Here is a 15,106-nt window from a genome sequence, read left to right as displayed (position 1 = left end):
TTGCCAAGAGCTGCTGATGTTAGCTATAGAAACTACCTACAGCAGTTGGATAACTGCTCCTGTCTTTAAGTCCGTACAGAAAAAAAGATAATATAACTTCATTTAAATTGATTCTGTTCAAGCATTTCTTTTTTTCTGGTGATGGAATGATCAAATGTGCCTACAAACATTGAAAAATTTATTTAAAAAACCTCAATAGAAGCTTTGAATACATCCGGTACAGCCCTGTGTGTGTAGACAATAAGGTCACTCATCTCACTTTAACCTAAAGAACCAGTCAAACCTGAATGACAAAAGATTCCAGTCTCTCTGTACATGTTGCATAATTGTGTGTGTGTGTGTGTGTGTGTGTGTGTGTGTGTGTGTGTGTGTGTGTGTGTGTTTGTGTGTGTGTTCCTAAAATTGTCCTCATTAATAAAAACTGAGATAAACAAACACAAAATTTACCTTCGATTTAAAAGACATCAATCAAGTCTCAACATCAAGGGGCATTTAATAAAGAATTAACCCTACTGAAGTCCTGGTACACCAGTAGGAATTCGACACTAACAAAAGTCTTCTACACAGATCTGCTAAACAGCTTCCCCCTGTCCCCTTTTTGCACAGCAGCCAGTAAGTGGCATACACAAGCACATACAGTATATGAACAGTGTGATTTTGGGGTGCCCTAGACAAAAGTTAATAGTCATGAGAGAAATGTGGTGACCAGATTTTAAGCTATGGAGACTGCTGCGACGACCAAAATCAACAACCCAACCAGTCTGAAAACAACATGAGATGATGCAAAAATCCGGAAAACACACTGGAAGACGACATGATATGTTATATACTGTATATATAATTTTATTATATAACATTATATATTTTGTTAAATGTATGTTTGGATGTTTCATGAGAATTCTCTCAATACCTTGGTTAGCTGCATATTTAAAACATGGTACTGACATGATAAAGTGTCTTTACTTTCATACTTTTGTCTCTGTTTATAATGAAGAAATACTATGCTGCAGGCGTTTATCACACAAAATTTAAAACATTATTAAATCAAAATTAATATCATATAGTCTAATATTGCACATTGCATTTCGGCTGTTAACGCAGTTCCGTCTGTAATGGAGTCTAAATTTACCAAAGGCAGCAGAGGTCATGTCAACCATTGTGGCCATGGGTAAAATCTAATATATTGGTATGTAGAAGTGCAGCACACATACTTGTTGCTTCCAATTCCCACTGTGCACCACGGTGTCAGCTGACTCCTTTCACCTGACACTGAGGTGTTTCACCACAGAGAGCCATGCCCTCTCTGTAGACACCACTACAGCACTACCGTACGCTGAGTCCTTCAGGTTAGCTCTCTCCATCTCCTCGTCCCTCCTCTCGTCCGTTTCTTCAGCACCTTCCAAATGTTTGTTTTCTTGCAACAACATCTGCAACCTATTAACCTCTAGAATTAAACAAAACATTTTTTCCCCTCTTCATTTTAGTTTTCATATCGTAAAGAACAAATGCTTCATTCTAATTCTTTGGTAAAAGAGCATTTAAAATAAAGAGGGTATAAAAGCAAACAGTAATGGTTAAAGCGAAGATTTCTGTTTTGTAATGCAGGATATACAAAACAATCATGAGTTCAGCAGAAATCAATCTTTCTGACCACTGGCCTCATACCTCACCAGCCAATCAGATCCCCCCATGGGATGACAATAGACCAATGAGAAGGAACAATACCATCGGGAAATTATTTATGGGAAAGAGTTAAAAGAAGTAAAAGTTACAACTTCAGGAGTAGGCTCAGTAAAAACTAGGAGAGGAAGTATCAGTCCTGTGAGACCATTGCCCAAATCAATTGCACCTTTCAAGCATATGTTCTATCTATCTATCTCCATCCCCTCTGACTGTCCATCCAGCTTCCCTGCACCTCGTCCTCTCTCTTTTCCATGTGTTACCGTGGCGACGAGGGGAGCCACCTGAGGCCTGCACCTGAGCGCTAATTGCTGTGTTGGCAGTCTCTATGGTAGCAAAGGTAAACAATGTGCCGGGTAATGGATCACCGCGGAGATAAACTCAGAGCAGCTCTACAGAGTTAGAAAAGAGAGAATTCCCCTCAACAGCCTGTCAGAGAGAGACCTGATGACATGGGCGCTGGTAAAGTGCAGAGCTGAATATAACTGGATCCTAGTAAATACTGCACTATAGCTTTGCTTTGTTGTGATTGGCTTATATTTAATCAAAGTCTACAATGGCCTACAGGGCCAAAGCCTTTAATAAATAACCACAATTTATTTCTCGCGCGTGCTGCCAAACATAAATTGTTGGAGGTGTTAATATTGAACTTTCAACATTGTACAAGTCCCTCCACAACCCCATCAATCTCTCCCCCTTTTCCTCCGCTTGCCCTCTAATGAAAGACAATCACATCATTGAGCAGAAAAAAGATCCATGCAGATGGAAGTCTGCATTCCAGCGCTCCACCTGACCCGGTGCTCTCCCGCATTCCATCCACAAAACTTATCAACACCCACCAACATGACCCCGATACTCGAACTTACCACTTTCTACCAAATTACACTCTGTTGTTCTCTATGGATCTGTGCTGCGATTCACTCTCAATACTATAAGAACTTTCAACTCACTTCCAGTCTCATTCTCTGCAGCTCTTCCATAGTATCTCCGTTGTTCATACATTCATTCACACACACTCCTTTGTGATTCCACTCATTTAAACAATATGTGCACTATCCTCCCAAGTTCATGACTATAGAGCTATATTTTCCGGTACATTAATGTATTAGCCCTAAACACAGCTGCCTCCACTCTTAGCCCCGTTGAATTTACTTACAAGTCTCCATGTACACAAAGAGACTGTGATATCAGCAGACCGGGTGAAGAAAAAATGTAAAAGGATTGTTAAGCACATCCTCTCCAGGTGAAAGGCTGTTTTGGCTCAAGTCCTTCAAGACAATGGGACAGGAGGAAAGAGTAAACAAGCTGCACCTGTGATTGAAAGACTGATTAAGGGTATATGGCCACTACACTGGCGCTTGGATTAATTGCTGTGGTGCTTTTACATTCCAAGTAAAAGCACCACAGCACTTCTCAGAGATCAAGTGTAGCGACATCTGATCAAGTTTTTTGGTCTCCAGTCCTAATCTGAATAATTTACTGATTGCGTGCTCAATAAAAAGGGAACAGCAACAATTTTACACATGAAAATCAACTTACTAGTTAGCGGGAGTACTGCTCAGCCTATGAAAACAGTTGTAAAATGTCCTCTGTGGCCTTGGGAGAGCCAATCCTGGCTTTAATGATTTCTGTAGGGTTTTGTATAAGTTGTATCAGTTTTGGCAGCAGTGGGTGGGATACGATTGGGGGAGCTTCTCTTCATCCCCAATCTGAACAAAATACTAAAAGTTCAACTTTGAGCTGACTTTCAGTGTAGCTGCAGCATTTGAATGGGAGTTTATGGACATTATGTGATATAATCAACTCCAAGTCTATTGGTCTTTGTGAGTAGTATGCCACTGCGTGAGGAAAGTTCTGGACTATATAACAGTGTAACAGTTATCTATCACTTTGGTAAAATTGCTATTGCTGTGTTTTAGTCCATTGCTGAAGCCATATGTTCACATTTGGGTTGTGTTATAGTCATAATTTCTAGCAACGCTGCATTAGTGTTGTAGAGATAGACAGGCACCAGTGGCAACATGGAGCCAAGGTGCAGATCACTGAGTTGTAATTAATATAGCTGATTCTTGGTATTAATGTAACTCTTTTTTATATTGTTCCTATGCTGGTGGCTACAACATACGGTTTCTGGAAATAATGTGTACACTATGATCTGTGTAAATGTGTAACTATACTGACACCTAGTACATTATTTATTATTTGCTTATATTTCAGAACATACATGTTACACAAATACAACTTTGTATTAAATAATCATTAAACATTCCTGTCTGGTAAGAACTTAACAAGAGATTGTTAAGTTCTTACCAGACGCCCTGCAGTGGTGCACTAGTGCTTTTTATGTATGCTGACTACTTATGCAAACAAGAAGGATACCATCTCTTCTCCCCTTTAATCTCCTTCTGTTTGTGCTATGAGGAACCTCAAACAGAATGTTTCTAGATACAATTTCCTTACATTCTGTGGCAGAGCAGTTTCATCTGAGACACAGAAAACTGCAGATTGTGTCTCCTTCTGCTTACCAATGTTTAACCCTTTGAGGGACAGGTCTTCCGTTAATGAATTAGACTATGGCGCTTCATTGTCATAGAATACAACAGCACCTGCTGCCTCCAGAAAACCACATCAGACTTTTCTTACTTATGCAAAGATAGGGACAGATAAAGTTACATTTGAAGCAGCAAAAAGTAAGATTTGGCAGTTTTACCATAAAAAAATTATTTGTTTTCGCACATAATAGCTCATGGTAACACATAATATAACACCACGAGATTATTTACCAATTATAACCGCGTTAAAGTAACACTGTGTGACCAAAAGTTGATACATCCTGTTTCTGCACTGGTATTTAGCTGCTAGGTGAAAATGCCATTTAAAGCCATCAGGGCAATCATTAAAGAGCATAATGTGGGGTAGGTTTAGCATTTGCAGTTAGACCAAGGTGCCTGTGACTGAAGGAAGAGTAGAAGACGGAAAGAATTATTTGTTCTTCAGCCATACCTGGAGGACAAATTATGTAGGGGCGATTTTCATTAACAGGTGGAATGTCCTGGTGACTCAGTCTCATGACCTCCACTGTCACATTTGACCATTAGTTTCACACCCAGCAGCTGGGCCTCAGTGAGGCTGGGATATAAATCAACACAACCATTTATCTTCTTTCAGCCAAATCAAATAGTGTAATTAGAACATTAATGACAAATACATTTTTCAACATACTATTTTACCCCTTAGGCCTTCTCAATAGCCATACATCCTGTGTTAGACTTGCTGCAAGACACCTCAGTGCTGAAACATGTCCAACCAAGTTGCAGTTGAAATAAAAAAAAACTGTGATTAACCTTTGCTTTTTGGGAGGGTGGGGTATGGTGTGATAATAACTGCTAAGAAAAAAACCCCACAAACATCTCAAACTGTAAAACAGCCTGTGGGAGAATGTGTGAAGGCTGTCAAGAATGAATGCATTGTCAAACTGCTGATGTTCAACATTAACAGCCACATGCATCCCCCATTCAACCCACACTGTGCTGCACACCATTTTCAAATCTAATAGCTGAACGACAAAACGAAAAAGTCCAAAAGTGAATTTTTTATAGATATGCTTTATCGGTGACTGAAAAGCATAAAGATCCAGGGAGGATGAAGAAGAGAAGAAAAATGGCTTTTGTTACTGAAATTGTGTAAACCTTGCAGTAACCGACAGGCAAGAACACACACACACACACACACACACACACACAGGAGAGTGGGCAAGCCATGTAAATGTGAAACCTGTCAGCATGAGATTTATGCAAACTCTCTCAGTTTCTCTGTTCTCACTGGGATAGAGAGCTAAATTGGGTGTGGATTCATCTAATGTGTGATTGGGGGTTTCCGGTTTCCCTCAAATCTTCCCTGTTTGTGGTCCCTGCAGTCATTACTGGGACAAGACAAACCAGTTTCTTTCTCTTATTTCAAATTGGGTTCAATTCACACACACACTGTCCCCAATACCGGTCTACCATAATCATCAATCACCTACACCCCACCCTGTCTTCTGCCACTCCTTATTCCCTCCTCTACAATCAATACTGCCCAGGGGAGAGGGAGAGGAGAGCTCTCTCTCTCTCTGCCTCACAGAAACACCCAGTTAAGTTAGTGAGAGACATTTATACACCTGTTACTCACTGATCCAACACGCCTTTTCCAGCTTTCCAAATTCTCAAACCCGTTAAGTGTTTTGGCAAAGTCATTGTGTCTGATATCATATGCAGCAAAGACTTTCAAACCTGCCTGGAGACCAACACATGTCATGATTGTTATTTAGCTCCCCATGTAGGCCTACAGCTCAGAGGGGGAAATATTTGCTTTGGTCTGGCTCTTTCTAAGAGACGTTAGTAAACACTGTTTTCCCAAAGGGACCACAGCCTTGCCTGGAAGCCATTTGTTTAAAAAGTAAGACAGATTCTAACCCTCAGCAGTCAGTGTGTAGAGACCTAGCAGCAGGTTTTTCTTCTCAGGTTACTTTCTCTGAACTTGCTGCCCAAAGGTCAGTGATGTCCGCCTCTAGTTAACAGCAGGTGTGTGTCAGATTCTTCCGTCTCTACCTGTGCCTTGTCGGTGCCGCTGTCTGTTTCCAGCTCCCCGATGTAGTACTGCTCCAACCACTGCCTCGCGTTCTTCGAGTGCCGGTGCGGGGGTCCTTCCAGCTCCCGGCTCACGTCCTTGCCTGACCGGCAAAGTATCAGCGCCTCCCCGCCCGGGTGCATCCGCAAGAACGCGGTCAAATCGTACACCCTGGTCCCCAGCAGCACCCAGCAGGAGTCCTTGGTGCAGTTGCGGGCCACCTCCCTCTCCGTGAAGAACCGCGGGGACGTGGTCGGAGACATCCTGAAAGCGCAAAAGCAGAGCGTCCACCTGAACCGAAAAGTAAACACAAGGAGGAGAGCAGAGAGCTCCTCGGAGGACAGGGCTACTCCAGGACAGAGTTCAACTTAGCCGTTAGGGCTCTGCAACTAGTTAAGTAGCCTATTCCGAAGAGGACAGCGACAAGAGGCGGGGTCTGAGGTGTCGGAGCGCTCCAGAGCCACAGCTGCCTGCAGGTGTTTCTAAACTTAAAACGTCTTCACTCCGTGCCTCTATTATTCTAGTGCTGTTCCTGTTTTATGAGCAAAGCGTTGTTCTTTCCTAGCTAAATTATTCACAGTTAAGCTGCGAAAGGACTAGTTTTACTTAAGGGTAGGTAGGCTATGATTCCTGCAAGTTCCATGAATGCAGCACTACAACCACACGCTGTTTGCTCTGGAAAGACACTCGGACAGTAAAAAATTGTCCTCAAGTCTGATGTGTAGAGAAAATTGGTAATGATCTTGTAGCCTAATGGGTTTAATTTCGATAAACAAATTAACACATCTCAACGTGAATTTTGAATAACGGAAATGGACGTTAATTGTGTGTAGCCTATCAACTAGAGATTGACATGTAGGGTAAAGAGCTGTCACGTAGTCCTGATCAGTACATGCACGTCTAAAAGGTAAAAGCAAATCCATCTAAATAACGGCAAATGTAACTCACTGCACTTGACGTAAACCTGACATTTGGACAACAGTTTGAGATAATAACATAAATCTTTGTGCCCTTCTGCTGCCTTCGCTTGGTGTCGGAAATGCTCCCTTACACAGGAAAGACCCAAAATGAGCACAACAAAACAGTAAAGACAATCCTAATATCCTAATATTCACGGTGCGAACTACAGGAAAGCAAGGGGAGCTTGGCTCCTCTTCATAACCTTAATAATGTTGGGGGTCTCTAAAATATTTGACAATATGCTTTTTTTGCCATGCATTTATATTTGTCAGTATCTTCATCATCATGGATCATGCATAAAATGAAATATAGGCTATTATTGATGTATGATTGAGTAGGTCTATCACTAACCCAGTTAGATAGGCCTACACCTGCATGCAAGCGTGGCGGTGCAAAATCATAAACTTCACTCACTTTAACTCAAAGATGAGGGGAAAAAACGAACTTTCTAGTCCCACTCAGTCTGCGCGCTATGTCGCCATGATTCATCGAAGATAACGCACCAGGCAAAGCGCTGGAAAAGCTTTGTAGGCCTAGCTGCAGCAAGCAGGACACACCACCCCACCTCATCTGAGTGTCAGAGGGGGTTTCTGCCATTAGTGATACTGATACTAACATTTGAGGATCTGGAATTTAGGACTTTATTTGTAAAAAATAAAGGAGTCACAGATGCTGACAGGAGCGTGAGACCCAGGCGAACACCTGTCCACGAGCGCCGCCCTGCGTGTATTGGTGAATATGCGAGGTGTTGTCAAAACCATGACATTCAACTTAAGAATAGTAGTAATTAACCTAATAAGTATAATTAGGCACAATTAAATTGTTTTTAAAAACTAGCCTATTACTTGAACTAGTGGCTTAACGTGATTTCCTTTCTTGAGTGAGACAGCCTTGTTCAAGTGACAGTTAGGTGGGAGGTTTCCGGAATGGTTAAAAAAAAGAAAAAGAAAAGAAAACCCAGGCTGTGTTCGAAAAGTCTTTTGTTTAGGAAGGTTCCTAACTGAGTGAAGTGAACAGTAGGGCTATTTCAGTGGCAGCCATGATAAGAGCTGTTCGAATTCTCTAAAAGCTAAGGAAAGGAGCCTCTATGCTTCCTTTCATATCTCCTTTAGCATAGGGTACACCGGACCATCCTTTATGAAAAGAAAGGACAGAATGCCGTCCCACAATTCCTTGCGGCGGCAACATTTAAAATAAATCACCAACCATGACGGATAAAGGAGGTTGATCACAATGTAAGTTACCATTGGCTATTAAGCCTTTTCTCTCTTATGCCATAACTTGCTAATATGCATATATCTTAAACTGTCAACAATAACTGAGACCCATGCGAGCTTTAACTGGTCTTGTAACGTGAGCAAAGTGAGGATAATGTTGCAGCTCACGTTATGTTCTGCAGCCTTCAGCAAATTAATTTTGCTTCAGTCACAGATGCTGACACTCGCCTTAATAAAGGCAAAGATCAAGCTGGATGACCTCTACAGTAGGCGTTTCCCACGCACTGATTTAATTGTGGCGGCCTGCCACATTATCAACGCTGATTTTCGATTGATTTTGGTACTATTTAAAATGGGTAAAATCGTATTTCATGACAGAGCTCCGCTCAGCATCTCCTCTCGCCCTGTCGCTCCCTCTCTCTCTCTCTCTCTCTCAGCACAGTTACGCTGTCATTCTGTGGGAAACACTGTATTTACATACAATTGGGATTCGTGCTGATAAATAGGCCTATGTGTGGGCAGGAGGGTGAGTGTGAGCATTCTCCTCTCCATTATTTAGTGACTGGTAGGTTGTCCACCTTTAGATGGCCTGCATTACAACAACATGGTGCGCAGTGTCAAAGATGCGCTTTTTGTAGTCCATCTTCGGAGTATTGTAGTTTTATCACGGCAAGCCACGTCAGTAACATCCGCCGTTGCATAATTACGTCGCTTAGAAAAGAGCAGTCGGATTCTGTGAGCCCCGCGGTCCTCTTTTCCTTATGGATTCTCCTTTGCATCTTTCCTTGACCTCATGACGTCGAGGTCAAGGAAAAGAGGTTAAGAAAGGAGATTTTTTTGACTTTTCGACCGCAGCCCAAGCCTGTGACTACGTGACAAAAAAAAAACACTATTAACAAACTTTATTTAGGCCTATATAGCACTTTTTTAAAAGTAAGTTACAAAGTGCAAGCCAAAATAAAAATGGTAGAAAATGATAAAACAATGTTAACAGTAGGCCTATAACAGTTTCACAGCATTGAGCAAAAGGAGCTACATATGAGAAAGAGTATAATAGGTCAAATAAAGCAATATAAAATAATTCAAATCATTTATAATCAATAAAATAAGAATTAAGTGAATGCCTCTGTAGGTTTCAAGAAGTGACTTAGCAGATAAAAGTTAAATCAGACCACAAATCCCGTCAAAGCGCACATATAAAAATAGGTTTTTAAGAGTGTAGGCCTGCATAAAAAAGCTTAGTCATAAAAAAAAAATGCACTTGAGGATATCTACTGAAAACATCCTGGTCTAAAATTAGACCTAATTATCTTGGAAACTGGTCCTGGCTATACATGGTGTCCCCCCCCCACCCCCGGGGTGCTCAAAGCTTGTGCCACCCAGTCATGTGGAGTCCTTCACCATGTCTTCAACCTGAGTTTCCAAAGGGTCCCTGTGTTGTGGAAGACAGCTTGCCCGGTTGCTGTGCCAAAGACACCACGTCATAGTGCCTCCAAGAACTACACACCTACAACCACCTGGACAAGCCGGCGAGCACTGTGAGGGTCGTTTTGACTTGACATTATTTAATCCCAGTAGCCTTTCCCACAGGAGGCCTTTGTCTCCTGCCAGGCCGTTATTGTAAATAAGAAACTGTTTTTAATTAACTTGCCTGGTAAAATAAAGGTATAATAAGAAATAATACATACATAATAATTACAAAAAACATTTCTCCAGTGCTTTCAACACCACCTGGGTGAGAAGCTGACAGTGATGCAGGTGGATGCCTCGTGTCCTGGATTGTTGACTACCTGACTGGCAGATCACAGTATGTGCGCCAGCAACACTGTGTGTCAGACAGCATGGTCAATAACACTGGGGCCCCACAGGGAACGGTCCTCTCTCCCTTCCTCTTTACCATCTACGCCATGGACTTCACCTACCACAAAGAGTCCTGCCATCTTCAGAAGTTTTCTGATGACTCTGCTGTGGTTGGATGTACAGGGCTGTGGTGGGGGACTTTGTCACATGGTGTGAGCAGAACCATCTACAGCTCAACATGACAAAGACTAAGGAGCTGGTTGTGGATCTAAGGAGAGCAAAGGTACCAGTGACCCCCGTTTCCGTCCAGGGGGTCAGTGTGGACATTATAGAGGACTACAAGTACCTGGGAGTGCACATGGACAATAAACTGGACTGGGCCAAGAACACTCAAGCCCTCTACAGGAAGGGCCAGAGCCGTCTCTATTTTCTGAGGAGGCTGAGGTCCTTCAACATCTGCCAGACGATGCTGAGGATGTTTTATGAGTCTGTGGTGGCCAGTGCTATCCTGTTTGCTGTTGCATGCTGGGGCAGCAGGCTGAGGATAGCGGATGCTAACAGACTCAAAAAACTGATCCGCAAGGCCAGTGACATTGTGGGGGTGGAGCTTGAGTCTCTGTCAGTGGTGTCAGGATGCTGTCCAAGCTACATTTTGGACAATGTCTCGCACCCAGTCCATGACGTGCTGCTCAAACACAGGAGATTTAGACTTATTCAACCCAAAATGCACCAAAGCACACCACAGGAAGTCCTTCCTGCCTGTGGCCATCAAGCTCTATAACTCCTCCCTCAAAGTTTCTGACATACGGACACTTAGTTAGTTATTAAACTGGACATTATTATCTGTTTTGTGCAATAATATCTGTTTAAATACTAAATGTGTAATATTCTCTACCATAACAGTTATTTTAATTATCTAAATACTGTACATATCCACACTCCTTTATATTTTCTTGTATTTATATTTTTACTCTGATATTTATATACTTCTTTATATACCAAGTTTCTATTTTTATTTATATTCCTTTTGCCTTGATGTGCAATGTGTGCAACTGTGACACAGAATTTCCCGTCGGGGATCAATAAAGTATTTCTGATTGTGATTTAGCAAGGGGGCGGTATTTATGGCAAACCGTTTTAAGTAACTATTAAGTAACTATTCCATTAGCTACTAGTAACGGTAAAGTTTTTTTAGACACCAACATGACCAAAATTTCTATAATTCTTGAATCTAACCTCCAACACCAGTGATGTTCATGCTGTAAGCTACAAAACAGTAATACATACAAGCTTCAAATTATGACTAGAATATAATATTTACACAATAGAAAGTTATACATAGACTATAGTCAACTATCAGACAATGTAATAACAGATGAATGTGTAGAAATAGTGCATAATCTAGTGTATGTAATTTTTGTATATAACATTTGCTTTCTGTGAGTAGCAGAAAGGGAACTACAACTTCATCTCATTATACATTATACAACTCTGTGTTGTATCAGGATATATATACTGTACTTTGACACAAACATAATGTAATATTTCCTACACTGTTTGAGGTAGAGTGGTGTCAAAAACACCAGGGGGCAGCAAAGGACCAGAGTATACAGTTGGTAAGTGGGTGATGTGAAAGAGACAGAAGAGGTGTTGAGAGCTGGTGGAACATTACGTGAAACAAGTCACATAATCTCACTACTTTGTTGTGTTTTCACTTCAACAAGACCAGAGTACCACAATAAAGTGACTTCTTTTGGGTGTTTTTGCAAATGATTCAACACCTTTATGAGTCACACAGGTGTTGAATGTTACATTTAGGTGTGTCTGTGAGTAAGCATGAACAACAGCAGGACCCTTTCACCACAACATCTACAAAGAATGCAGCATAGGTTCGTTTAATTTCTTAGAAAAGAACGTCTGTGTAAATAAATTAATAGGAAAGTCCATGTAATTTGTTAATAATCAGTAAAAACAGTTGAAGTGTGGACAGGTGAGCAGCTCTACAGGACCGTTTTGAGTGACCAGACTGGCACATGTTCAGAGAGGCCACCACCTGGGTTAACCACATCAATGTTGATGAATATGCATCATCAGTGACATCATACATTAGCAAATATGTTAATGATGTGTTGATCACTAAAACAATAAAAACATTCCCCAACCAGAAAGCGTGGATGGATGGAGTGATGAGGGCTCTATGCAGAGCTGAAAAAAAATGCTTTTCTGTCATGTGATAAGGAAGCATCCAGCACAGCCAGAGCCAGACTGAAAGCTGGCATCAAGGAGGCAATGCGGAGACATCAGCAGAGACTGGAGGGAGACCTCAACCCCAACAACACCACAGATATGTGGCAGGCCATCTAAAACATCACATGCTTACAAGCTGGAACACCAGGTGTGAGGCCACATTACCAGATGAGCTATAACACATTTAATGTTCGCTTTGATCTCCTCAACAAAGAGTCAGCTGTAAAGTCTACTCCACCTCCACAGGACCGGCTACTGATGGTTTCCACAGCAGATGTGAGGAGAGTCCTGCTGAGAGTAAAGCTGCTGCTCTCAAACATTGTCCACTTAATCAGCTGAGTCAGTGTACTGGTGAAGGGATCAATCAAATAGGCTGATATATAAAAGTTTGCTAAGTAATATCATGGTACCTTGGAAAAGTATTTTTAGAACTTTATACAGTAAGTCTTCTGGATGTATTACAGTACTTTATTTTTATACATGGTGTGGCTGCCAATTATTTAGTATCTTATTTTAAAATACTGTGCATTTTGATGTATATTTTCCCATGGCCTGACTACCATTAAAGGGTAACTTGTGACTAATTAGGGCAACATTTTTTGAAATTCTTCCAGTATTGAGTGAGTCAACAGGACTGCAACCTAATACTTGCCCTTTTCAAAGTACAGTACGTCCACTTAAGTGTCTGACAACATTATAGAAAGGATCTCTACAGAGATAGACCTTTTTTAAGGAGTAAGAGCCTGCCATTTCATCAATTTAGATAATCATTTTAGTTAAATTGTTAATTGCGACCACATCTGTCAGATATGATCAAAGCTTTTTCAGTATGTTACTTTTTTATAGGATGTGGGTGTCAAAGTTTATAACCACTCACATTAATGGTTTGCATAAAATTACAGTATTAAAAATTGGCTTGGTTTTACAGAAAAATGACATTAAAAGACAGTAAACAAGCTGCATTAAAAAAAGTCTTGTGGAGTCAATTCCTAGAGAGGATAATGTAGTAGCACTTGACTGAATCATATTGTACCAATATTTCTAAACTATGAAAATGCTCATATAACACTTTTAAAGGGGCTATATGTAGTTTTTTTAAATGAAATTAATCACCTTTTTATTGCCTGTCTGTGAAAGGGTTGTAATGTCATATAAACAATCAACTTGCCTTTTTCTGTTACGTCTGATGGCCAGTATGCCAAGTCCTTTGTGAAGACTCCCGGGAAATCCATTGGCCGTGACTGCATGTGGCGCTCCAGAGCCTCGAGCCTTCTGAATATGTGCCATAAACAGAGCAAGCCAGCTAACGTTAGGGATCTGCCGCTGTTTGCTTCGTAACGTTCAATTTAGATTTATTGTCCTTTTTCTGATACGCAGATATACAGCTTCTTCACCCATCTCAGTCGCTGTAACAATCTCATTTATAATATTCAGTCTAGTTCACTAACAGCGTTATCATCCAATACATTTACAGATGCTGACATTGCTGAGCCTCCACACACATGTTGAAAAGCCAGCAGGCAAGCTAATATCGATGTATCATGTAGGCTAAATGCAGTCAGTGTACCGTTATCATGCAGGGAGCATGGATTACTTCAAACTCAAGCTTATAAAAATAATACTGTAATGTTGGAGTGGGAGTTTACATGAGTTTCCAAACTCTGGTGTTTTGATCCGTGTGTGTCAGATTATGTTCACTCATGAGTTCAAGCACACACCTGATTGCAATTTAAAAACTGCTCCGCTAGTGGCTGCTGAAAACATCACATGTACCCAACATGTACATATAGACCCTTTCATTGACTTACTGCATGTTGTTTTTGTTTTATAATGTCAAACCTGTACTGTGTAGGTTTTGATTAATTACAATGTCTAACATTCAAGTTTATAGGTCACCAAACATCAGTTGGTGTTCCTGTTGTGTGTGAGGGTCTGAAGTATCAGCTTCCTGCAGCGCTTTGGCTTCCTGTTCTATAACCTGACTCCTCGCTCATGTTCAGGTACACTCTCACAAAACACACACACACACACACACATATAAACACATATACCTGGATGCACAGGAACACTGTGCGTTACCTTTTTAGCATATTGGCCATGAAACATTCAGCAACAGACTGATCAGCAGTCACTTCTGTCAGGTCAGGGCCCTCAGACTGTCTAACTGCTAACATCTGGAGCTTGTGGTCCTCTTTCAGTGTGTACTTTTCCACTGACTCTGACTATCTTTCCTTTGGTTCACATGATACTCACTCATCCAAATGTACAGTGTTACAAACACTGTTTACTAAAATTGTGTTGTATCTGCTTTTTAATGACAGGAAGTGTGTGAAAGTCACCGTACTATCTCTTTGGTTTCGTATAACATTGTATCATAGTTTACTACTATTAGAACTATTTCTGTTAATGATAGCTCACCATTAGCAATAGGCAGTATTTATCATGCATGTCTTTAAAATACATATTTCAAATACAAAACAGGATTTTGTAATTTGTATTTGATATGGTTGACGAAAATTGCTTCAAAATTTACTGTTTTGTATTTTGTAGTTTAAAAATACTGTAAAATACTTTGTGAGACGTCGACTTGATGA

General features: G+C 40.9%; 1 protein-coding gene across 1 annotated transcript in view; it reads right to left on the bottom strand.

Annotated features, from left to right (window-relative positions):
* Nucleotides 1–6,669, bottom strand: part of fa2h (fatty acid 2-hydroxylase) — a 29,652-nt gene extending 22,983 nt beyond the window's left edge. The window contains exon 1 of the mRNA XM_046036585.1: nt 6,270–6,669. Within this exon, the coding sequence (XP_045892541.1) occupies nt 6,270–6,551 (282 nt within the window). The 5' untranslated portion in view covers nt 6,552–6,669. The remainder of the gene's footprint in view (nt 1–6,269) is intronic.
* Nucleotides 6,670–15,106: the final 8,437 nt, after the last annotated feature.

Source organism: Micropterus dolomieu, linkage group LG22 (assembly GCF_021292245.1).
Source record: "Micropterus dolomieu isolate WLL.071019.BEF.003 ecotype Adirondacks linkage group LG22, ASM2129224v1, whole genome shotgun sequence".
Lineage (NCBI taxonomy): Eukaryota > Metazoa > Chordata > Actinopteri > Centrarchiformes > Centrarchidae > Micropterus > Micropterus dolomieu.
Note: the sequence above shows the minus strand (reverse complement) of the source record. Positions and strands in the feature narration are given on the sequence as shown.